This window comes from Tamandua tetradactyla, chromosome 16, assembly GCF_023851605.1.
Source record: "Tamandua tetradactyla isolate mTamTet1 chromosome 16, mTamTet1.pri, whole genome shotgun sequence".
NCBI classification, from domain to species: Eukaryota; Metazoa; Chordata; class Mammalia; order Pilosa; family Myrmecophagidae; genus Tamandua; species Tamandua tetradactyla.
This window is the reverse complement of record NC_135342.1, coordinates 82,962,432-82,985,536: the sequence shown is the minus strand read 5'-3', so window position 1 is coordinate 82,985,536 and position 23,105 is coordinate 82,962,432. Positions and strand designations below refer to the sequence as shown.

Here is a 23,105-nt window from a genome sequence, read left to right as displayed (position 1 = left end):
CCACCTCCTAGTCTCGGTTTCCCCACCTTTCCCCTAGGCGGGGCTGCTCCGGCCTGGCCACTGGGATGCCGGGGGCGGGGCGCCGAGGGGCCGGGCCGGGCCGGGGCGGGGCGGGGCGGGGCGGAGGGGCCTGGAGCGCGCGGGGCCTCGGGCGTCCAGTGCGCCGGGCCGCCGCCATGGGGCAGATCGAGTGGGCCATGTGGGCCAACGAGCAGGCGCTGGCGTCCGGCCTGAGTGAGTGCGCGGGCGGGCGGGCCGGGCCGGGGCCGGGCCGGGGCCGGGGCCGGGGCCAGGCTGCGGGCAGCGGCGGGGCGGGGTGTCCGGGGAGTCCCGGTGGCAGCGGTGAGGCCGCGTCCTGCGCCTGCAGCCCCCTCGGACCCCGTGCGGGGAGGGAGGGGGAGTTGCCGTCCCGGCGCTCCGGCCCGTGGCTTCCGGGGACGGGGCGCCCCACCCTGCAGCCCCTTGGCCTGGAGGTAGGGTCCTGGGGCGGTGGGCCTGGGGCAAGGGAGAGGGCGCTCCGCCGCGGCCCCTGTCCCTGTGGGGCCTGAGGTCCCCGCAGGAGGAAGTCCGGGTTTCACAAGGGCCTGGAAACCACCGAGCAAGCGCCCAGAAGTTGCTCTTTGTGGGAGGCTGTGGGGCCCCCTAATCACGCTGGCGCCTAGGGGCCGGGAGCTGGGCGGGGACGGGGGCGACACCGCTGCACTGGATGTGGACGCTGTCGCCTCCCGGGAGGAGCGTGCGCGAGACACCGGGTGCCCGTGGGGGTGGGGGCGGGGGGTGCTGAGGCGAGAGGGAACTGCCCGAGGCCCCCTGCTCTTCCCTTCCGGCCGCTGCCCCCAGGAGGACTTGCACCTGTGCCCCCACGGAGGGGGTTTCTGGGGACCCAGCAGTGGGAAGCCGGCACCCAGTCCAGCACTCAGCCCCTTAGGAGGGAAGGGGACTGTCCTGAGTGAAGTCTGGGGGTCAGCCTGTTCTGGGCTCGGCCGGTCGCCTCCCTTTGGAGCCTAGAGGGGGGGAGGACAGCGGGGTCTGCTTGCTTCCCCCCGCTGCTCCCACTGCAGCCTGCTGGAGGGTCCCCTGGCCTCCCTCCCCAGCTGCTCCCACCCAGGACAGGCCCCACTGGGAACCGAGACCCCAGGCCCTGGTCCCCGTGGCTGCCCTCATGTCCACGGCACTGGCATGTGTGTCCACTTGTGTCCACTCCAGATGGTCGGACTGAGGGAAGTTCAAGGCTGCGTCTCAGGTTCCTCAAACAGGAACCCTGGGGCCCTCCCTTTGTGGAGCCTTCTGACGGGGAGAAGGACTGGGCAGGGCTGGCCAAGTGCTCTTGGCAGCCTCATCCAACTCCTAGAAAAGCCTACTAAGTCGCTCCCTGTCCCTTCCCTGCATGCTCAGTAAACTCCAGTCTGGGCACTCTGTAGCCCCTGCCCCTCCTCACTCCAGCCATGCAGGCCTCCAGCTGGCCCAGCTGGTTTGTACCCCAGGACCTTTGCACAGGCTGCTCCCGCTGGCGTGATGGCCAGGGTGCCCCTCTACTCACCGGCCAGCACGAGGCCTCCTGCTCACGTTCTCATCACATTCCCTGCGCCAGTTCACTCTGGACGGTGTCTCAGTCCCCATACCCCAGAGAGTGGGGCCTTGGCCAGTGTACCCATGGCTGCGTCCTGGCACCCCACGTGGTCAGCACCCCAAGAGTATTTGTGGATGAAAGAATGAGTCTTCATGCCTTCCTGGAGGGGGGGGGCAGTTATGTTATTTTTAAAATTTGTATGGTGGTCAGATACACGATATATATAACCTTTGCCATTTAACCGCTTCCTGGCATACAACCCCATGCTGAAAATTCCATTCAGTGTGCCCCGCTGCCACTATTGGTACCAAACGCGAAGCACTAACACCCTGGGCCCCCACCCCCGCCCCTCGTACCTTGTAACCTTCTCTCCCTCTGTGAGTTTGTATGTTCTGGTTAATTCTCACATCAGTGAGATCGTGTAATGTTGCCCTTTTGTGTCCAGCTCATTCACTCAATGTAATGCCAGGGTCTGTTTTACAGGCACCAGTGCCTCACCCTCTTTGCCAGCAGGTGATGTCCCTTGTTCAGAGCCACATTTTGTTGATCTTCTCGCTGGTCAGGCACTGGGCTTGCTTCCACCTTTTGACTTGTAATGCCGCTGTGGACTCTGGGGCAGGTATGTGCCCATGTGCCAGTCATGCCCTCCTCTGGCTGATGGCAGGTAGTAGAGGTGAGGCTCCGTTTGGGGAAGGGTCACCGCCCAGCTAAGCACGCAAGGAATCTCTCTCCTCTTCCAACACACAAACGCTAATGAACAAACCAAAAAGTTAATAGACAGCTGAGCTCCAAACCAAGAATGGGGAATCTACAGTGTACAAAAACAGAGCAGGGTCTAACGCTGGGGAGTCAGGGGCTGGTGGGCTTCTGGACAGAGCTGAAACCAGGCCACGTGTACAAAGCGGGAGCTAGGCAGTGCTCTGTGGACAAGAAACAGACGAGAAAAGCCATTGCATCCAGCTCCTGGGAGTAGGGAGGAACCCCGCTGTCTGCCGCCAGGGCTTTGGCTGGGAAAAAATGTCACGTGCAAAACAAACACCCATAAACTCAGGCGTCTTCTGGGCCTGGGTGGGAGGGCTGAATTTCTCCACCCTTGTGCCAGAATATTACGATGAGACAGATTCGGGACCACCAGCAGAGGCAAATGCAAAACTGCTGTGTAAGGATAGTCCCAGAGCAGGGCAGCTGAGACTCCTGCAGGACACCGTGCTGGACAGACAGAACTCAGGCAAGTGCTGCTGAGGAAGCCCTGAAGGAGCAGGTGTGTCTCCTAAGCACCAGACGCCAGCACCGTTGAAACAGACCTAGAACAGGTGTGTTTTGTCAGAAGTAAAGGACTAGAAAGTTACATAGCAAAAACAGGACAGTGCCCCAAATGGACTAAGATAGAATGCCTAGAAATTTAAAAATAGGGTCATGAAAGGTTAACGGATGAACTGAACATTATGTAGAGGCGAAGAGAGAATTAATGAAATGGAAGATGGTTCTGAGGGAACATTACCGAATGCAGCCTGAAGAATTAACTACTGAGCACACAGGAGTTGAGTCCTGTTCGGAAGGAAGACCCAATGGATGTTTAATGAGAGTTCCAGAGGACAGCATCAAGAATGAGGGGAGAAAGTATGCAAGGAGAATTTTTCCAAACTGAAGAAACCTCAGATTCAAGAAATCTCAGCAACTAGAGAGAAAAACATGAATTACTACCAGACCGACTGTAGACTTGTCATCACCATAAGAGGTGCCAGGAAACAATGGACGAGCATCTTAGGTGCTGAGGGAAAAACATATCAACTCAGCACCCAGATGAACTATCATTGACAAATGAAGGCATTTCCAGATCTATAGAGAGTCCTGTTCTCCATGAAAGGGCTAGTCATGTTACAAGAGGGGAAGTGAAATCAGAAGTGGGACGGAAGAAATGAAGAAGTTGGTAAGTAAGCGTTGACTATAAATTCAGAAAAAGAAGAAGTAATTTGGAGGCGAAACTGAAGGTAGCCCTTCTCAAGTTCGCTTGTGATTCAGGAAGTAGGATATTTTTTATCATTTAGACATTTGGAGGAATGTACTTAAAAATGTAAGGATAAGTAGGGGGACAAACTGACCTGATGGGAGGGAATATGAAGTATCCGCCACCACGTTTGAAGAATTCTTGTCAAATGTCTTTTAGTCAGGTTGGGCCGTGGAGTTCGCATCCGGGACCCAGGAGCTGCAGGCTGGGGACAGGGCACTGGCCCTGAGAAAGACAGACAGATCTAGAATGTGGGACATGCTCCCAGACTCTGAAAAAGTCAGGATCCTGAGAAATTAAAAAGGATGAAATTGTCCTAGATTTTAAAAGGTGACAGAGACATACAGCCACCAAATAAAAGGACCTTGATTAGATGGAGCCTGGTTAAATGAAAGTTTGTCAAGGGTGTCCGGGGACATCTGGGGACATCTGAACTGGGCTGGTTGACAGGAAGGGGAGGCGACGAGGCCAGCAGTCCAAGCACCTGTCACCTGTGGGCGGGCGGCGCCTCCACCCCCACTGCGAGCAGGAGCGTGTTCAGCCCTCAGGACTCGCTCTGGTGTTTATCCAGAAGCGTCACTGCACACCTGTGCAGCGGGATGAGGGGGAGCCCACACCTGTGCAGAGGGATGAGGGGAGCCCACACCTGTGGAGAGGGATGAGGGGAGCCAGGTCCACACCTGTGCAGAGGGATGAGGGGGGCCAGGTCCACACCTGTGCAGAGGGATGAGGGGAGCCCACACCTGTGGAGAGGGATGAGGGGGGCCAGGTCCACACCTGTGCAGAGGGATGAGGGGGGGCCAGGCCCGCACCTGTGCAGAGGGATGAGGGGGGCCAGGCCCGCACCTGTGCAGAGGGATGAGGGTAGCCAGGTCTACACCTGTGCAGAGGGATGAGGGGGGCCAGGCCCGGACCTGTGCAGAGGGATGAGGGTAGCCAGGTCTACACCTGTGCAGAGGGATGAGGGGGGCCAGGCCTGCACCTGTGCAGAGGGATGAGGGTGGCCAGGCCCGCACCTGTGCAGAGGGATGAGGGGGGCCAGGTCCACACCTGTGCAGAGGGATGAGGGGGGCCGGGCCCGCACCTGTGCAGAGGGATGAGGGTGGCCAGGTCTACACCTGTGCAGAGGGATGAGGGGGGCCAGGTATGAGGGGGGCCGGGCCCGCACCTGTGCAGAGGGATGAGGGTGGCCAGGTCTACACCTGTGCAGAGGGATGAGGGGGGCCAGGTCCACACCTGTGCAGAGGGATGAGGGGGGCCAGGTCCACACCTGTGCAGAGGGATGAGGGGGGCCAGGTCCACACCTGTGCAGAGGGATGAGGGGGGCCGGGCCCGCACCTGTGCAGAGGGATGAGGGTGGCCAGGCCTACACCTGTGCAGAGGGATGAGGGGGGCCAGGTCCACACCTGTGCAGAGGGATGAGGGGAGCAGGCCCGCACCTGTGCAGAGGGATGAGGGGAGCCAGGCCCACACCTGTGCAGAGGGATGAGGGGAGCCAGTTCCACACCTGTGCAGAGGGATGAGGGTTCCGCAGAAGGCAGTAAGGGAAAGAGGAAACAACAGGAGGGTGACTTTAAACCCCCACAAAATGAGAGCAGAAACAGTTAAATTTTCTGTGGTCAGTCACTAAAATACGTCACATTCACTGTCAGACTGGGTTAAAAAGGACGGCGCGACATGGGGTTATCCCAATAGCCCCAACTGGGCGCCTGCGACGGCCCCGGAGGCGGTGGGGGGCGAGGCAGGTGGGGGGCCGGGGCGCCGTCTGTGAAAAGCTGTCACGCTCCCACAGGTGCACTCGTCCTGGGGCGGCAGGGGGTGTGAGAGCGCCTGCGCCCAGCCAGCGGGGTTAGGGTGGAAAACGTGGGGGCGCAGTACAGCCCGCTCGGGAGTGTAAACGTTGCGGGTGAAATGCCGGGGGCATCCTGGAGCCCGGGGGGCAATGTCTGGCTGCAATGGGGCCGCCCCTGCCACCGGCTACCCCCCTGGGGTTCACCCTGACTGACCCCCGTTGCCATCGCAGGGCCCACTCCCCAGCCTGATGACGCACCGAGGGCAGCTGCGTGGTGGGCTGGGGGCTGGGCGTGGCGGGAGCAGGGGGCCTCCGTGGCCTTGGCCGGGGTGGGCTGCAGGGTGAGGGGTGGCCCCTGAGCGCCCCCCTGAGCCACCCTCCCTCTGCCCGCAGTTCTGCTCACGGGTGGCATCGTGGCCACAGCCGGGCAGTTCACTGAGTGGCACTTCGGAGCCTACTCCATGTATCCTTCCTGAAGGCAGGTGGCCCACTCAGCAATCTGGGAGCCCCAGGGATGGGTCCTGGCTGGCGGGGATCCCCTGAGCCCCCTTTTCTCCCAGCCTCGCCTCTGTCCTCTCCCATTGGGCAGGGACCAAACCCCAGGGCCGTCCCCAGCCCTCCCGGCCTCTCTGTCCCCTTGTGGCCTTAACTGGGCGCCCAGCGCGGCGGGCGTCTTCATCTGCCTGCTCGAATACCCCCGGGGAAGGAGGAAGAAGGGCTCCACCATGGAGCGCTGGTAAGTGACCCCCAGCTCCCCACCTGCCTGGGGGCTGGCCACTGTCCCTGGCCTTCCCGGGCTCTGCCCCCACCCCTCTGCCACGTGGCAAAGCAGGCTGGGTGCCCACCCAGCTGCAATGTCCCCAGGTGCCGGGCGCTCTGGGAAGGGGGCATGGCGAGTGGACGGGTGCTGACCCCCGCCTGTCCCCTTCCCCCCCAGCGGACAGAGGTACATGACCGCAGTGGTGAAGCTGTTTGGACCCCTCACGAGAAACTACTACATCCGGGCCTTGCTGCACCTCGGGTGAGCCCCCCACCCGGGGTACTGTGGGCCCTGGGGTCTGCCCACCCCACTGGCCTGGCCGCCGGGGCCTCGTTGGGGCCTCGTCGGGGCCGCCCTGCCCGGATGCCCTCCAGGAGAGCCCAGCCCCACGGGCAGCACCCATGACATCGCACTGCGTGACAGTCTGCCCGCCTCGGTGGCCTGGCTGGCTCATCTGGGCGATGCTCGCTTCAGGTCACATGGCTGCAGGGCGTGCCTCCTTGGGGCAGGTGTGTGGTGGTCAGTGTGGGGCCGAGGTTGGGCTGCCCGCCCGGGGCCTCTCCACGGCCGCTGGGGCTTCCTGGGGCAGGTGTCCCAGAGGCGAGGTGCAAAGTAAGGCCAGGAGCAGCCCGGGGGCCCAAACTTAGAGGCTGGGCTGGGCCTGCCCGGGGACAGCTGGCCTTCATCCCAAGGCCTGGGCCACCCCCTACCCTGACTGCCCCTCTGTCTGCCCCTCCCGTCACCCCCCAGGCTGTCGATACCCGCCGGCTTCCTGCTGGCCACCATCCTGGGGACTGCCTGCCTGGCCATTGCGAGCGGCATCTACCTGCTGGTAAGTGGTGTTCCCCCGCGCCCCAGCCGCCCCAGCCCTGGGCAGTCCTCGCCACCGGCTCTGCAGCTGCGCCCAGAACTCAGGGTCCAGTGCACCTGCTGTGACACAGGGGTGGGGGTGCAGTGGGGACCCTAGATTTACAGACAGGGGCATTGCTGGCCCAGGGTCACACAGCCAGCAAGGGCCCAGCCTGGCTCTGTGGTCAGCCTCTTTCTTCCTCTAAGTTCTCTTTTCTCCAGCCTTGGGGTGGGCTTTAGGACCCCCGGCAGGGGGGGGCTCACCTACGCTGTAGGTGCTGCGTGGCCATCCTGAGGCTTGAGGAAAGGGTGTCACGTTACCCGGGCGCGGGTGAGGGAAGCCGTCACTGGGGAGGGCAGGCAGGGGCCCTCACCGTCCACTTACTGACCCCTTGAGCTCCACGGTCACCCCCAGCCCTGCAGCAGCAGCCTCATGTGCTGCTTTGTTGCTTTGTCCCGGGGACACCACGCCTGTCACCTCTGGGTCGGGGCAACTTGGTGTCCAGCTGCACAGAAGGGAGCTGAGTGCCTGGGGGCTCCCTCCCCGCCATGCAGCCTGCCATCTCGCAGTGTCCAGTGGGCGCCCCTGCGTGGGCGCTCGTGCCCCAGTTTCTTTCCTGTGGGTTGCCTGTTGGCCTTCCTTGCCCTTCGCTTAGGGTCGCGTTCTTTTCCTGTTAATCCACAAGAATTTCCCGTACATTTTAGCTTGGAAGTTTTAGACGTGGACACTGCCTCCCTTTCTCTTAAAGCTCTGTTAACTTTGTGAAGTCCTTCATTGACCACAAGTGTGTCTTTCTCTATTTGTTTTATGGTTTGTGCATTTATTTTTTAAAGATATTTTCCTACATTTTCTCCTATGAACTTTCTCTTCACCCTTCAGGACAGAATGTTCTAGTCCCTAAGTTCGGTAGTAGGGCCACAGGTGCACATTTTATCAGTGTGTGCTGGTAGGGTCACAGGGCACGCAGGATTGGGCGCCACGCCGGGCACACGCGCCCGCCCTGCGTGGGGGGCGGGGCCTCCTCGGCAGAGACGCGGGGTCCTGGGGAGGGCCCGGGGGCGGGAGGGCGGCTCCCAGCGTGGCCCTCGCCCGCAGGCGGCCGTGCGCGGCGAGCAGTGGCTGCCCATCGAGCCGAAGCCGCAGGAGCGCCCGCACGTCGGGGGCACCATCAAGCAGCCGCCCAGCCAGCCCCCGCCCCGGCCCCCGGCCGAGGCCCGCAGAAAGCCCGGCGAGGAGGCGGCGGGGGTCCCTTCGGGCGGCCCCCACGACAGCCCCTTCCCGGTGACCGACGAGGTCGTGTGACCCGCGCCGGACGCTGCCCCACAGCTACCACGGGGCGCTGCGTCCCCCACAATAAACCGCGTCCAAGCTCCGCGCGTGCGGCTCTCCCTGGGGGCGGGGCGACCGCGGGCGGGGGGGGCGGGGCGGGGAGGGGCGGGGCTCCGGAGCGGGCCCCTCCCTCGCCTGTCAGGCTCGGCCGGGTTTCGCTTTCACCTGCTGCCGCGTTTTCTTTCTTAGGGGCACATACAATGTTGATGCACCGCATATTCCATGAAATACAGTATTTGGAATTCCAAGTATTTTATTTCTACTGTGGAAATGTACTTCCCTGGCCTGGGAAGAGTGACGCAAATCGTTTGTCCCTCCGTTCCTGTCTCCCCTGGAGCATCCCTGACACCACTCGTGGGTCTGGGATTCTAGGGACACCCGGTGGGGCTGAGTGAAGAGGGGAAGCAGATCTGGGTAAAGCAAGGGGCTCCTGGAGGAGCCCAGCGCACCCTTGACTTCTTTGTCTCGTTTCTTCAAAAGCAGAGGTGAGGCCTGGTGGCTTTGTCTGCCCCGACCCGGGGGTGGGGAGGACCTGCCCCTACATGCGCCCTCTGGTCTCCCACCGTCACTCTGTTCCACAGGCTTTTCGGCCTCGGCAGGGCAGGCTGGGCCCTCCTGGGCTCCGGTTGTGCCCCCTCCACCCGGGAGCTCCCGTAGGACCTGTTCCACCCCCAAGCGTGGCTTCGGCTCACACCGCCAGTGAGGGCCACCTTTCTCCCCCCGACACCCCCCCCCAAATGCCCCGCTGTTAGAAAGTTCCTCTAAGGTCCAGAGAATTCCTTAAATGCCTCACCTCCTGTTTGCCCACTTGCTTCCCAAGCGGTCATCCTTTATCAGTGCTAAGGCTCCTCCTGTCTGGGGACCTCTGGCCTGGGCAGTCTGTGCCCATGCAGCCGCCTCGCCCCAGGGCCCCAGAGCTGGTCCCAGCCCCAGAGGGCCGCGGAGACCCCGGTGGCCGGCAGGGGCCTCTTGCAGGACCACAGCTGCCCATCACCCACCCTCCACGCCCATCGCGCTCTCCTCGGCCTCCTGCTGACGAACCCTTGGACACACCTGATCTGCTCCCTTCTCTGAGCCTCTGCACGGCCGTGGGCTCCACCTGACCGCCCTTCCTGCTCCCCTGCCTCCCCCAGGCCCATCTTCCTGATGTCCCCAGTGAGGACACTCTCTCTGGAACTGGGGGAGAGTCTCTCCTCAGAGAAGGCGGCTCCTGCAGGGTGCCCCCCAAGACCCCTCCACGGGGCTCCCTGGCAGCTCTCCCAGTCCTCAGGCCCACAGGGGTGGGAGAGTGGCTGACTAGGCAGGGGGGTCCCAGCAAGCCGTCCAGCCACCCCCCAGCCTAACCCCAGCCCTCAGCTGCCAAGTCTCAGGTGGGGAAACCCAGCCTCCAAATGGGGGGTGGGCTTGGCTGAGCCAGGACAGCTCCAGGGGCCCCCACTCCGACGCCTCATGTGCTCTGGACAGTCCTGCAGCGGCATGAGAGACCAGGCCCCAGTTGTCCTGGAGGCCAGTGAGCCGAAGACCCGAGGGGGTGGCACTGCCAGCTCAGCTGCCCGGGCCTGGTGGGTCACCGGAGGTACACTGAGCCCCAAGCTGCCCGGGACCTGCCTGGTAGAAGTGGCATTTCTGGGGCCCCTGCTGCCTCCGGTTTGGGGGCACAAAGCCACAGTATGGATGCCTCGCCTCCAGGTGGTGGCCTGGCGCCCTGCGGGGCCCTTCCTGGACATGCAGCATCTGGTGGAGGCTCCAGCCGCCCTCAGTATCCTTGGCTGCTGGCTACACCCCAAGCCCCACCATGCCCTGGCCTCCTCCCTGGGCTTCCTCCTGCCCTGAGCCCCAGGCGTGTGAACCGGGGCCCACCCTCCCCAGTGGGGCCTTGTTTCAGCCAAGGCCATCTGCAGGACCCTGTTTCCAGAGGAGGCTGCACTCGGGGGGCTGGGGACAGATGTGAACTTATCTGCGGGCAGTGGGGGTGCCTGTCCCTGGGTGGAAAGGCGAGTCCCCAGGTGTCCAGTGCAGAGGGCCCACCATGTGGACTGCGTGGAAGGTCAGGGCTTGGCTTCGTGGTGTGAGTCCATCTCTGCTGCCCAGGAAGCCTCAGGGAGCAGGTGCACACCCCCAGATTAGACCCCTCCCCCCCATGGAGCAGGTTAGACCCCTCCCCCCCAGGAAGCAGGTGCGCTCCCCCAGGTTAGACCCCTCCCCCCCCAGGGAGCAGGTTAGATCCCTCCCCCCCAGGGAGCAGGTGCACTCCCCCAGGTTACACCCCCCCAGGAAGCAGGTGCGCTCCCCCAGGTTAGACCCCTCCCCCCCAGGGAGTAGGTTAGACCCCTCCCCCCCAGGGAGCAGGTGCACTCCCCCAGTTAGGCCCCCCCAGAGAGCAGGTGCGCTCCCCCAGGTTAGACCCCTCCCCCCCAGGGAGCAGGTGCGCTCCCCCAGGTTAGACCCCTCCCCCCCAGGGAGCAGGTGCACTCCCCCAGTTAGGCCCCCCCAGGGAGCAGGTGTGCTCCCCCAGGTTAGACCCCTCCCCCCCCAGGGAGCAGGTGCGCTCCCCCAGGTTAGACCCCTCCCCCCCAGGGAGTAGATGCACTCCCCCAGGTTAGACCCCTCCCCCCCCAGGGAGCAGGTGCACTCCCCCAGGTTAGACACCCCCAAGGAGCAGGTGTACTCCCCCAGGTTAGCTCCCCCTCCCAGAAGCATGGGCTCATTTTTGCACGGAGCTTTCTGGAAGCCACACCAGAATTGGGCCAGGGATGGGGGAAGGCGAGGTGGGGGCCTCATCCAATGCCCAAAGGTCTTAACTCCGGGGTGGGGGGTTATCCGCCTAATAGCACACATTTAAATTAAAAATAAATAACAATTGTTTATTAAGAAACTAAAGGCACAGTGTTTCCTCCTGGGAAGTGGGAGCTCAGAGTGGCCTGGAGCTGGGCAGGGGCCCGGGTGCAGAGGGGCCGTCGGAAGCCGTGTGCCGCGGCTGCTGTCCAGACGTCCAGCGGGGGTGCCGGGTGCCTCCCGACCTGAGTGTCTCTTTGTGAAAGAGCAAACTGAACGCGGGTTGCAGCCCCAGCGGCAGGACGTGCTCTCCCGGCGCCCCCAGCTCACCACCTGCCCGGGACCCCCAGCTCCGCGCCGGCTCCCAGGGCCTCCCAAGGCCTATAAATAACTAATAAATACACATAAATAGGAGGGGCCTTTGTGCCTCTCCCAGCTCCAAGGAGACCCGACTGGGCCATGCTGTGGCGGGGGGTGGTCACCGGTCACCGTGCCTGGGACCTGGGCAGGACGCAGGTGCAGCCGACGGGCACGCGGATGAACTCGGGGTGGAAGGCGAAGGCCCCGGGCGTGGGGGCCCCCGGGCCGTCGCGGGAGCAGGGCCGCCGGCGCAGGACCAGCAGGCTCTGGTGCAGCGGCACGGAGTTGAGGGCCGGCGACTCGCGGCCGGTCTTGGCACTGATGCAGCCGCGGCACAGGCACTCGGCGAAGGCCAGCTTCTGCGGGTAACGGTCCACGTCCGTGTCCACGCTGCGGGAGCAGGGGTGCGGGCAGCGCCAACTCAGCACAGGCCTGGGCACACAGTCGGCGCCCACTGATGGCCCTCCTGGCGCACGGCAGCAGGGGCGCGGCCCCCGGGAGCCTCCCCCTCTCTCCCCACCAGGCCTCGCTGCTGCAGGGGCCCAGGTTGGGGACCCAGAATTTGGTACCTGAGGACTGGGACGGGTGTGTGGAGGGGTGGACAGTAAATGGGCAGGAGCCTCAGTTTCCCCAGGCAGGTCAGGACCGGCCCCCAGGGAGGGCACTGAGGCTCGGAGACCTGCCGGGACTGAGGCCACAGGCCAGGGACCTCCTTGCCTGGGTCAGGGGAGCCGTCCTCACCGGTATCTCCAGGGCGAGATGGAGCGCCGGTGGACCTCGGCTTCCAGCACCTCCTCAGAGCGCAGCGCCGAGCACTGGGTCCAGGCTGGGGCCCCCTCCTGCCGCTTGCGACCCGCTGCCTCCAGACTGGACACCAGGGCTACAGGGAGAGCCTGCTCCCACTTGGCGCCTCGAGCCAGCAGATGTGGGGGCGCCTGGCCGAAGGGCAGCTCCTCGGCCGGGTAGCAGCGCGGGGTCCCGTGGGTGTGGGGCCCCCCCCCGTGTGGGGGACCGTGGTGGGCTGGCAGGGTGGGCAGCCAGAGAAGAAGCAGGAAGCTGGGGAGATGCTGGTGAGACAGGTGGGTGGTCAGATGAACCCCAGTAAGGGGGCACAAGCTCCCCGCCAGCTTGCCCTGTGCAAAGGTGGGGTCCAGCCTCCTCCTTTACAGATGGGAAAATGGGGGTTCAGAGGGGCTGGCAGTTCACCCCAAGGCACCCAGCACACCAGGCCTCCCCCAAGAGTTGAGGGCTTTTGGCCCCCACCCCAACATCCTCAGCCCTGGGGTTGCCCAACCCCCAACTCGCAGAGCCTGGCCCTACTGCGCAGGCGCCGGGCTCACCATGGCGGCGGCTCGAAGCGCTCAACGGCGGCAGCGCACCTGGCACCTGGTGGAACACCTGACACCTGGTGGAACACCTGGCGGCAGCTGGCTTGTGGCGCCCTTTATACCGCGGGCCACACCTGGGGAAAATCCGGAGACCAAGCCAAACGCCACTTCCTCCTGGGAAGTGCCACAGGCTTCCTTGTCCCTCCCCCGTGTCACCCCTGTCGCCCCCAGCCCTGGGCTGGCGGCCCCCCGCCGTCCCGCCGCAGCAGCTCCTGCAAACGGGGCCATAAGTGGCGACTGCGTGGTCAGATATTCTCGAAGCTTCGACAAAAGGGCTTTCCTTCCGCCATCTGCGACATTGACTCAGCTCCGAGCCGGAAACTGGGGCCTGAGTGGGCGGCTGGGGTTCGCCCTGTGCACAGGAGGGGAGGGGCTGTGGCTCACGGGCTGCCTTGTGGGGTCGCGCAGCGCAGCGTGGGCACCAGGAGCCCTAGGCTGGGGGGCCACCTGTGGCTTCTTGGGCAGTGCTGCTGGCCTTGGGGGTGCCAGGGGTGCCTTTGCTGGAGGTGGGACGTCGGCCTGGGGGGGTGCCGGGGTCCCCTGGCTACCCTATGATATGCGCCTGGAGCTGGGCGGCGCCATCCTGCCCTCCTGCCCTTCCTCACCTGTTGGCAGGTGTCGGGACACGACCCCAGGACAGGGAAGCTCTCCCAGGAGGGGCTCTCCAGATTGCAGCCCTTAGCGAGGACCCCCTCTCTGAGCCCCGCCCCTCCCGTGAGGATGGGGGTGCCCTACGGTTGCTTTGAAGGGCTGGGTTGGCGAGCACCGCCATCACTGGTTTCTCCGCTTCTTCCCGAGATAGATGGCTCCATGCACCGAGTCCCCCGGCTGTCCCTCTCAACACCCCCACCGTGACTGCCCACCGTCTCTTGCATGCCTCCTGCAACAGGGAGCTCACCACTGGTATCAGTGTCCTGTGGCTGCCGTAACAAACTGGTGCTTTAGAACAACAGAAACGTGCCCTGCCGCAGTGCTGGAAGCCGGTGTGGATGGGGTGGCTTCCGCGGGGGCTCTGGGCAGACCCGTGCCGCTCCCCCGGCCTCTGGTGGGGACAGCCATCCTGGGTGCCCCGGGCTTGTGACTATGTGGCTGCCACCTCTGCCTCCTCCTCTCTCTTATGAGGGGACCAAAGAGGGGCCCAGGGGAGACAAAGGGCTGTGTCGGGCAAGGAGGCTGAGGGAGCGGGCGGGGGAGCAGCCCCTCCCTGGGGTGACCCTCACGGCCCCTCCCTGTGTACCCTGGACCCCTGGAGGCAGTGTTAGCAGAATGCTTGATGAAACGAACGAGTTAGCATTTAAAATGAGGAAATAAGTGAGTTAATGGTGGGGTAGAGGGGGTGAATTAATGCTCGGGTGAATAAGTGAGTGAATGGTCAAGGGAACCTAGGAGCAGGGGTGCCTGCCCAGGCCCCGCCCGAGCCGCGGTGGGGGAGGGAGGAGCCTGGCTCAGACCCCTCAGCCCTGGAGGCCCAGGTACGGCCTGGGCTTTGCCAGGGCAGTTGCTGCATCCGGGGCGTCCTGTCCCTGCCCTGGGTTTGGGAGCAGCCAGACTCTGCGGACAGAGGGGGACTGGGGTGTCGGGGGCGCCGGTGCCGGCCAGGCGACGAGGCTGTAGGTGACCCACCGGCCTGGCTGAGCTGGTCCAGCAGCAGACCTGTGGGCTGAGTGCGAGCTCAGGAACTGCTGCCAGAGGTGGGGTGGGCAGGGCCAGTGGGCAGCGCCTCGGGACCCAGGACCTCCACATTCCCTGGAGCCAGCTTCCAAACACGACTCGAATCCGAGCTGCAAAGGACTTAAGGCTGAGTCGCAGGAGACTTCCTGCCTTGGGTTGCTCTCCCCCAGTGATGGGGAACTCACCACCCCTCCATCAGCCCCCCTCCCACTCAGGTTCCTGCTCAGAAGCTTCTCCCTTGTCCTGTTGAATCTGCCCCACCCCCACCCCCTAGCTTCCTTCCGCAGGACTCCGAGCAAAGCGGGGCCACCTCCTTCTCTGTGCCTGGAGCTTGACTCGCTTTCTGGATGCAGCGGGCTGGGATGAAGGCCCCAGACTGCCGGGGGGGGAGAAAGCCTGGAGGCCCCAAGGGGACCCCTGGCCTGCGGCCCATTGGCTCCTTCCTGCGGGCCGGTTCAGGTGAAAAGGCCTGACCATCGCGCGTGCATCCAGGCCTCTGCAGAAGGGATGGACAGATGGATGGACAGGCGAAAGGGATGGGAGTGAATGGAAGCTTGGCCCTGGCCCCGCCCTCTGCCCCTGTGCTCTGTTGCCTGTAGGCCCCTCTGCCTGCACGGGACCCGCCCCAGCCCCCAGGGGCCTGGTCGGCTTCTCTGGTCTCCATGTTGGTATTTTTCTGGCTTTTCCGCAGATGGAGTCGCAGGTGCTCTCCCTGCCTGCACGGTCCCACCTGGGCGCAGCTTTTGGCTTTTCCTTCACGCAGGTGGCTGCCTCCTCCTGCTTTCACCTCCCAGGGTGTGGCTCCTGCCCGCGATGCAGCCCCTCCCGGTGGCTCCCAGGCCTGTTCTGGAGGGGAACACTGCCCTGGGGACTGAAGGGTCCGGGCAGGAGGCCGGAAGGACGCAGGGCGGGGGCCGGGCGGCGCCTCATTCCTACGCGGCTGAGGCAAACCCGGAAGTCCCTGCTTGGGCAAGACTGGAAAGGCTGCCGCGGGAGGAAGGCTGGAGGGCATCCCGGAGGCGGTGGTGCCTGGGCAGGAGGGGGCAGGCACAGCACCTGGGGGGCCAAGGAGGCCCCAAGGAGACCAAAAGCAGGAAGATGGGAAAACACAAGAGACACCCAGAGACAAGGGGACGGACGGACACATGAGCGTGGCCCAGTCTGCTCAGAACCCTGCAGAAGCTGGGCTGGCGGCGGCGCAGGCGGGGTTTGGTCTGGACCCTCGCTGGCTGCCCTGGGCCCTGCCTCAGCCACGGTGTCCCTCGGCCCCACTGGCCCTCGCTACACGTGGCCAGGGACCCTGTGCTCAGAGCGTGTCTCAGCGCCACGTCCCCGTCCACATCCCCTCCAGGACCAGTTCCTGAGAGCAGGGTCCTGAGAACAGGCAGGGCCTTCCAGCCCTCGGCAAGGCTGACCGCTGACCTGGAGTCCTGGGCTCGGTGGAGAGGGGCTGGGGAGGGGGTGTCTCATGTGGGAAATTGGGTCCTGGCGGACGCTGTCAAGGGCTACATGGGCCCAGGCGCCACGGTCCCCACCAGAGACCCTCGCAAATTCCATCTTCACTGAGCTGTGTTGCCACGTGAATGTGACAGTCACGTGCGACGGCCTAGATGAATTTCACATTGCAGTAGAAAAAATTTAAAAAATTCTCGTTTCTTGAAATGAAAGAGAAAGAGGCCCGGCTTGAGTGTGACAGGGAGGGGGTCACAGTGAGAGAAGCCAGAAGGGACCGTGCCCGGAGCAGTCTGGGGGCTGGGGGCATGGCAAAGGCCGGGGCGAGGCGTAGGCGGCGAGGCAGCGCCTGGGGCACCTCGAGCCTCTGGGGTGGTGAGTCCTGAGCCCCCGGGTGGGCGGGCAGCTCTAGAGCTTGGCATGGCCCAGCTTCAGGCCTCTGCGGTGGCGGGCACCCCACATCTACACATGCAGCCCACGCTGGGGTGTCTGGGGCTGCCTTGAGCTGCTGTGGTTCAAGGTCACTGCCAGGGGTCTCGATGCTACCAACGGGGCTCGTACCCTCCTCAACCACTGGGCAGTGTCCCCAGCCCCGAGTCCTGCCTGGCAGCCCTTGTTCCACAGAAAAACAGCCCAGCCAGGTGGGTCATGGGCTCCTCTTGTCCTGCTAGGCATGGTGTAGCCTTGTCCCCACTGCCCTCACGTGGGAAGTGCATCCAGTGGCTGCTGGAGACTGCGCTGCCCACAGCAGAGCACCCCCGCCCTCTGAGGGTGTGGCGTCTGCCTGTCCCCGTGGCCCTCCCGGAAAGTCTTGTCCTTTCCTTCACTGGGCGCTGCCGTCTGCTGTGCAATTTGGGGACACAGGACCCCTTCTGCAGACACTGGCCCCTGTGGGTGGTGCTGGCTGTTTAGCACTCACTGAGCAGAAGGACGGTAGCTTTGGCAGGGCAGGGTCCTTGCCCGGGGCTTCCAGGATCTTGCTGGGGATGCTGATTGCGTGGCCCTGAGGCTCCATCCCACGAGCAGTTCTTGCCTGCCCCCTGGCCTGCGGACGGGTGAGGAAAGAGACACGCAGCTCCCATCCCCAGCCTCGCCCGACAGGGCTCCCCTGGCCAGACCCGGCCCGGCATCCGGCCCCTGCATTTCCCGCTGCCCTCACTTGTCTCCCGGCGTCAGCTCTGCGCCCCCGCCCCCACCCCCACCCCAGGTCGTGCAGATGGCTCGCCCACGGCTGCTCTGCTGCCCAGTCCTGCTTGGGCCCAACCCGGGAAGAGAAACCCGGCTGCTATGAACATGAAGGTACCCATGCTGGCCTCTGCTCTCGCCTGGGGGATGGGCCTTCCACCCTGCGCCCCTCATGGGTCCAGGCAGGGCTGGAGCTGGCAGGCACAGGGCCTTCTGGGGTGGACACCTCATTCCCGAGGGTTTAGTCACGTAAGCTGACCTGAAGGGCAGACACCGGGGGCCGAGAGGTCAGGGTGAGCTTTGCTGTACAGAGATGTCTGGGCTGGGAGACAGGAATGAGGAGTTACCCAATCAGAGGGTTCCAGGGACCGGGAACAACATGTGCAAAGGCCCCGAGGTGGAGGCACAGGGGTGGGCTGGGGCTGGAGGGGGCAGGGGGCAGCCTGGAGTGGACAGGACAGGGCAGCCACTGGGGGCTGAGACAGCTCTGGGGGACATTCTTCCAGGCAGAAAGCACTTGAGGAACAGGACCCTCTCCAGTTTGCACAACAGCCTTGCTGCCCTGCCCTGGTGCTCCCTGGAAGGCAGCGATACCCAAACCCTGCCTTTGGGACATACTGGGGGCCTCCCCCTCCTGAGGGCCCAGCCGGGGGAAGTCTTCCCACAGGCCCAGTAGGGGGTACAGTTGCCTTGGGGTGTGCCCTGCCCTCTTCCCAGGATGTGCACATCTGGGTTGGGGTTCAATATCTCAGGAGTTCCTCTGGGGGCCATGTCCCAGCACTGGTCCAAGAGTGCAAATGAGAGGTCAGTGGGAACATGTGGGGGCTCTCTGCGGCCGGGCGGTGTCCCTGACACCAGCTGTGTTTAAACCTAGCTTCTGTGTTGTGGGGCCAGAGCTGACCTCGGCCCAGCAAGGTCAGAGGTGGGGTCCTCCCCATCCAGGTTCACTCTCCAGCCCAGGCCTGAGCCCACAGAGTAAGGTCCAAGGTCAGGAAGGACAGCCTGGCGGGGGGCAAGAGATGCCTGAGGGTATCACCTGGTCCTTAACCCACGGCAGTTGCCACAGGCGGGCGTGGACCCGAAACGGAAAAGCACAGTAGGCCAGGTGATGCTACCACGCTCCACTCTGGACACCCTCATTCCAGAGTTCAACTGCCTCGTAGGCCTGGGAAAGCCGAGGCACGAGTCTCTGGGCACCTCCCCAACCAGGCGAAAGGCCACGCCCTCTGGGAGGCGTGCCCTGTGGGCGCTGCGGACAGCGGAAGCAGGAACACAGGCTATGAGCCAGGCTCTTGGGCATCTCAGACCCGGATGCTGCATATAAAATGATGCCTGAAGGACCCCAAGGGTGGAGGGGTGGGTGCAGGAGGCCGCTGGGGTGCCCTTGGAGCCGGGGGTGAGCACGTGCAGTACCCAGTGGGCAAGGAGGCCCTGGCACCCTGCCCGCTGGCCCTCACCCTCAGCTCAGTGGTTCCCTCTCACCTGCCCCGGGCTGTGCCCACAGCGCACTCACTCCTGTTCTGAACTTCTAACATTTAAATGTAAATGCCTAAGTTGGGCTCCCTCTCACTCTCAGGGTGCCGAGCGGCTCCGTGTGAGGGAGCAGGCCTAGGCTGCAGGTACACCTCAAGGGACCTTTCCTTGCAGACCTGCTACCTGCCCACCTGCTGGCTCTGGGGTGCCTATGACACCCAAGAAGGGCAGAGCAGACACCAGTGGGGAAACTGAGGTGCAGAAACATGACCTGGTGAGAGAAGGCTCCTGAGAGGCGGCTCTAGAAGCAGAGCCCAGAAGGCAGCCCCTGCAGCACGGCAGACGGGGCTCGGGGCCCCACCCCACCCCACCCCACCATCCCAGCAGGAACCTGTGCGGCTTGCAGCCCCAGAGCGTCGGCCAGGCCGGGGGTGGCCTCAGCCAGGAGTGGGTGAAGGAGGGGCTCAGACACCACCAGGAGGGCAAGGACAACTGCTTATCAAAATACTTTATTTTGGGAGACCCCCTCAAAAAGACCCTCCAAATCCGACAGATGCCCCAGCAAATACCCTTGGCCTTTTTTTTTTTTTTTTGGTCTTCTCTATTTTTTTTTTTCATTTTAAATCAACTAAAACAATTTGATGCTTAAAATAAGAGAGGAAATATTTCCCAATCAGATTTTAGTCAAGAATGTGTATATATATATATATATCTATAAAAATATATATATATATATATTTGATCCTGGGGACGGGCGAGGAAGGGAAGACGCTGCAAGTAGCTCACCAAGTGTTCGGGCCCCTTGAGGTTTACTGGAACAGCCTGACTAGCAGAGGGGAAGGGCTGCAAAAGAAGGGGGGCCAGGAGGGGAACGGCACCCCCAGGGACTGAGCGGGGCGCAGGGGCCTGTACTTTACACAGACGTGGTGCCGTAGGCTTAGGCCTTTGTGCCCAGCCTGCCTGCCGGGGGCTTCTGTGTCAGTCTGCGGGAGGCGGCTGGGACCCAGCGCCATCTTCACCATGTGGCTTCTTTTCCAGCTGAGAAACTTTTTTTTTCCTTTTTTAATTTTTAAAAAGAATCACAGCCAAAATAAGATATTAACTGCAAAATCCAAAATGGCTGCGCTTACCCCATTTATAAAAACACGGAAGAGTCTCTAATCGGGGAGGGAGCCAAGCCGTGGGCCCCGCTACACCTTCCCTGGGATCTTGGCCCGCTTGCGCGCAATGGCGTCCTCCACGGCCTTCAGCTGCTTCAGGAGCTCCTCGCGCCGCGACAGCGTGCTGGCCTTCCCGGGCTTGGAGCCGGTGGCAGCGGTGGTGCTGGAGTCCGAGGCCTTGCCTGGGACACTTGTGACCTTGCTGGAGCTCTTGGGCTGGGGTGACCCCTGGCGCTTCCTGCAGGGAGGGGCAGAGGGTCGGTCTGGAGTCAGGGGCCTGCCCCAGGCCAAGCGAGGGAGGGAGGCCTTCCCACCTGCAGCTCTGATGCCCACCCCACCCCTCTGCCGGGGGAGAGCCGACTGCCTGCTGGGGCACGGCCAGGGCTGACCTGGTGAGAGCGAATCCTGCCCTGGTTATGCAGGTCGAGTCCTGAGGGCTGAAAGGAGCCCCTCGAGGTCAAATTCGTTTCAGGTCACATGACTAGGGGGTGTGTGAATGTGAATATATGGTTGAACTCTTCTTCCCTCTTGCCCCTTTTGGGGATCCCACAGAGACCCTCGACAGCACAGCCCAGGCCCCAGAAGGACTTGGGCACCCGGGAGTGAGGTCATGTGGAAGGAGCTCAGCTGTGTGTCCCCGCATGAGGGTCTCCTCTGCCTTGGGCCGAGCACCTCAGGCCCTTTCTAGGACCTGCGGGCCGGGGCAAAGAGTAAGTGAGGGGACACCTGCTGGCCCTTCTGCCTTCTGGCTTCAGCGCACTCAGGACATGTGCACCTGCAGGGGGCTCGCATGCAGCCCTGTCCTGTGGTTAAGGCGGCCCCGGACCACCTAGGGTGCGGATGAAGACACTCACCTGTCGGGCTGGGCTGCAGACGCCTTGGAGTTCTGCCCTCTTGGCCGCTCAGGCTTTGGGGAGCTGAGTCTCCCACCCGACTTCCGGTCCCGAGAACCTAGCACCATGGGTAGAAGGAGGCACGTTTACCCTCCAGGTGAGACTTGGGCCCCTACAAGTGCGGGGGGTGTGTGTGCAAGGACAGGGCCGAGGGCCGTAGCCATCTAAGGAGATGGCACCTGACCACTGGGCAGGATGGCCTCACCTGGACGCTAGGAATCTAGTTCCCAAAGTCCGAGGCTACAGAGCACCTCTTAATTTTGAAGAAGATAAGCAGGGAAGAGCCCAAAAATAGGATCTGGGAGCACAAATTGGACCAGAAATGCCAGCCCGGGAGCCACTGAAGTCGAGGTTACTTACGAATTCTAGGCTTCCTGGAAGTCAGAGCAAAAAAAAGGGATACACTGCCCTCATCTAATACAAAGAAACCAAAACTCCTCCTAAGCTTTGCAGAATTCTGCAACAAAAAAGGTACAGCAGTTTAAAAACTAAAAGAAAAACCAGCCCAGAGTGTCTTACTGCCGTGCTGTTGAGGGGAGGGCACATGGCCAGGCTATGAGTGCCAGGCTGGCGAGGAGGTAGCGCCTGGGTGGACAGCTGCCTAACACAGGCCCATGGACACTGGGGTGAGCAGGTGGCCAGCAGGGCCAAGGCACCCTCTCTGGCTCTGGACAGATGAGAGAACCTACTTGATCTCTGGTAAGCCAGACGTGAAATTTGTGAAAAAGGAAAAAACAATGCTCTTCTTCTAATTTTTTTCTAGGAAAATAGTTATTTTTCATGAATTATGTTATGTTAAAATGAGATTGGTTTACTGCTTCTATATTTAAATGAGTAAATGTTTTTACATATTTGTTGGCAGACAGGCCTGAGCTCCAGGCCTCCGAGCTCACTTGGGCATCCGGGACCCCCTGCCTGGGACCCCTGCCCAGCTGTGCCCTGGGGGCTGGTTGCTCACCACGGTCTGGGGAGGCGTTAGCCCGCTTGGCTGGAGGAGGACTTGGCCTGTCCTTGTCTGATGGTTCATAGCGCTTCCTGCTTCCTTTATCAGCCGCCTGAAAAACAACAAAGGGGGCCCAGTGAGGAGGACTGGCAGGCCCTGTCCACCTGCGTCCTTTTGCTGGGCTTTTGGCACCATCTGCCAGTGGACTCCACCCCCTGTGGGGCCATCCTTGGTATCCCCATGCCCTGGACCCGATCAGCAGTGCAGCCTTCAGAGAGTTTGCACAGGAAGTCTCTGCTGCTTGGGGGAAGTGAGGAGGGATGGACCGGCCGTCTCTGAAGCCGGGCCGGTGTGTGGTCACTGTTTGTCCCAGGTTCCCCATTCTTCATGAGAGGAGCCACCTCACTGCAGTCTCAGGAGATGGGATCAGACCAGAGCAGGCTGTCCACCCTCTGAGGCCAAAATGGGCACTGAGAGGAGAGTTCACTGTCTGAATGGGGGACCTAAACCCTGCAGTCTCACCTTGTTTAGCAGCGTCAACTTGATCTCCTTGTGGGCAATAAAGGTGCCCTGTGGGGGCTGTCCCGGAGGTGCCTGTGGCGGAGCCGAGGGCTGCTGGGATGACCGGCTGCTGGCCGAGGGCTTCGTAGATTTGAGGGCTTGTGTGGACGAGTCCCTTTTCCGCTTATCTTCTTTAACACCATCTTCTTTTTTAGATTTTCCTGTGATTGACAAACCATCAGGGTTCCACTCGTGTGCTCCTCTGAGGAGGAAAAGCGCCACCAGCCAGGGTGAGCTGACAACCACCTGGGACGCCTGTCTTCGCTTTCCCCGGGCGGCTCGAGGCACCCACCACCATCCTTCCTTGGAGCAGCACAACCCCAGGACACTGGAGCCCCCGCCTACCTTTCTCCTTCTTCGGCTGGGCTGGGGTGGGAGACCGTGAGCTGGCCGAGGATACGGGGCTGGCCAGGTCCGCGTACATGTCCTCCGAGTCCACACTGTGCATGGAGCTGCTACTCGATGTGGCGCTGGACACCGAGGAGACGCTGCTCACACTCAGGGACCTGACACACACGAGCACATCTGTGTCTGCGTGACCCTGGGCTGGGGTGGGCACGGGTTTCCCACAACCCGCCTTTACCCAGGTCCCAGTTTCTAAGGACAAAGATTCCAGGAGAGCTTGGGGCAGTGTACAGGTGTGACACTAAGGGGCTCCCGTGTGTCCACGAAAGGGCCCTGCCCAATGGACATGCCAGAGCTAGGGAAGGAAATGTGCCCGAGCCAAGCCCCAGGGCTGGGGATGGCACACCTTACACAGAAGAGTCCGTGGCTGAACTGCCAAACGAAAAGGAAGCTGGCGTTAACGTGCAGTAAAATAAAGAACCGAGACTCCTGCAGTTCAACAAGTTGTGACTCATTAAACCTTTGAAAGTGACCTCCAATTTACCATCTGCCATGTTTTGCCACAGCTCTTGCTACATGTGGACTGGAAA

At 62.5% G+C, this 23,105-nt stretch overlaps 3 protein-coding genes across 8 annotated transcripts in view; 1 reads left to right on the top strand and 2 right to left on the bottom strand.

Moving 5' to 3' along the window:
• Positions 1–128: 128 nt before the first annotated feature.
• On the top strand, positions 129–8,557 carry CYBA (cytochrome b-245 alpha chain). The gene is made up of 6 exons (XM_077133670.1): positions 129–234; positions 5,764–5,833; positions 6,032–6,106; positions 6,308–6,391; positions 6,881–6,962; positions 8,076–8,557. Exons 1-6 carry the CDS (start codon positions 177–179, stop codon positions 8,280–8,282), a joined length of 576 nt encoding a protein of 191 aa, XP_076989785.1. The 5' UTR covers positions 129–176; the 3' UTR covers positions 8,283–8,557.
• A 2,638-nt stretch (positions 8,558–11,195) lies between these two features.
• IL17C (interleukin 17C) lies at positions 11,196–12,856 on the bottom strand. Its single transcript, XM_077133669.1, has 3 exons — positions 12,785–12,856; positions 12,186–12,511; positions 11,196–11,834 (listed from the first exon to the last, which is right to left on the bottom strand). Exons 1-3 carry the CDS (start codon positions 12,785–12,787, stop codon positions 11,570–11,572), a joined length of 594 nt encoding a protein of 197 aa, XP_076989784.1. The 5' UTR covers positions 12,788–12,856; the 3' UTR covers positions 11,196–11,569.
• Positions 12,857–19,106: 6,250 nt separating this feature from the next.
• Positions 19,107–23,105, bottom strand: part of ZC3H18 (zinc finger CCCH-type containing 18) — a 55,177-nt gene continuing 51,178 nt past the window's right edge. For all 6 annotated transcript variants that reach the window (XM_077133264.1, XM_077133265.1, XM_077133262.1 and 3 more), the window contains 5 exons: positions 22,516–22,676; positions 22,132–22,331; positions 21,625–21,721; positions 20,628–20,724; positions 19,107–20,011 (listed from right to left, as the gene is read on the bottom strand). In XM_077133264.1, coding sequence (XP_076989379.1) covers positions 19,804–20,011; positions 20,628–20,724; positions 21,625–21,721; positions 22,132–22,331; positions 22,516–22,676 — 763 coding nt within the window. In that variant the 3' untranslated portion in view covers positions 19,107–19,803. The remainder of the gene's footprint in view (positions 20,012–20,627; positions 20,725–21,624; positions 21,722–22,131; positions 22,332–22,515; positions 22,677–23,105) is intronic.

What these genes read in the sequence shown, in the direction of transcription:
- CYBA (XM_077133670.1), top strand. Translation starts at nt 177, where the DNA reads ATGGGGCAGATCGAGTGGGCCATGTGGGCCAACGAGCAGGCGCTGGCG. An exon ending in GGCTCCACCATGGAGCGCTG is followed by an intron (nt 6,107 to 6,307) that starts GTAAGTGACCCC and finishes CTTCCCCCCCAG; the next exon opens with CGGACAGAGGTACATGACCG. An exon ending in CGAGCGGCATCTACCTGCTG is followed by an intron (nt 6,963 to 8,075) that starts GTAAGTGGTGTT and finishes CCTCGCCCGCAG; the next exon opens with GCGGCCGTGCGCGGCGAGCA.
- IL17C (XM_077133669.1), bottom strand. An exon ending in ATCTCGCCCTGGAGATACCG is followed by an intron (nt 11,835 to 12,185) that starts GTGAGGACGGCT and finishes CTGCTCCCGCAG; the next exon opens with CGTGGACACGGACGTGGACC.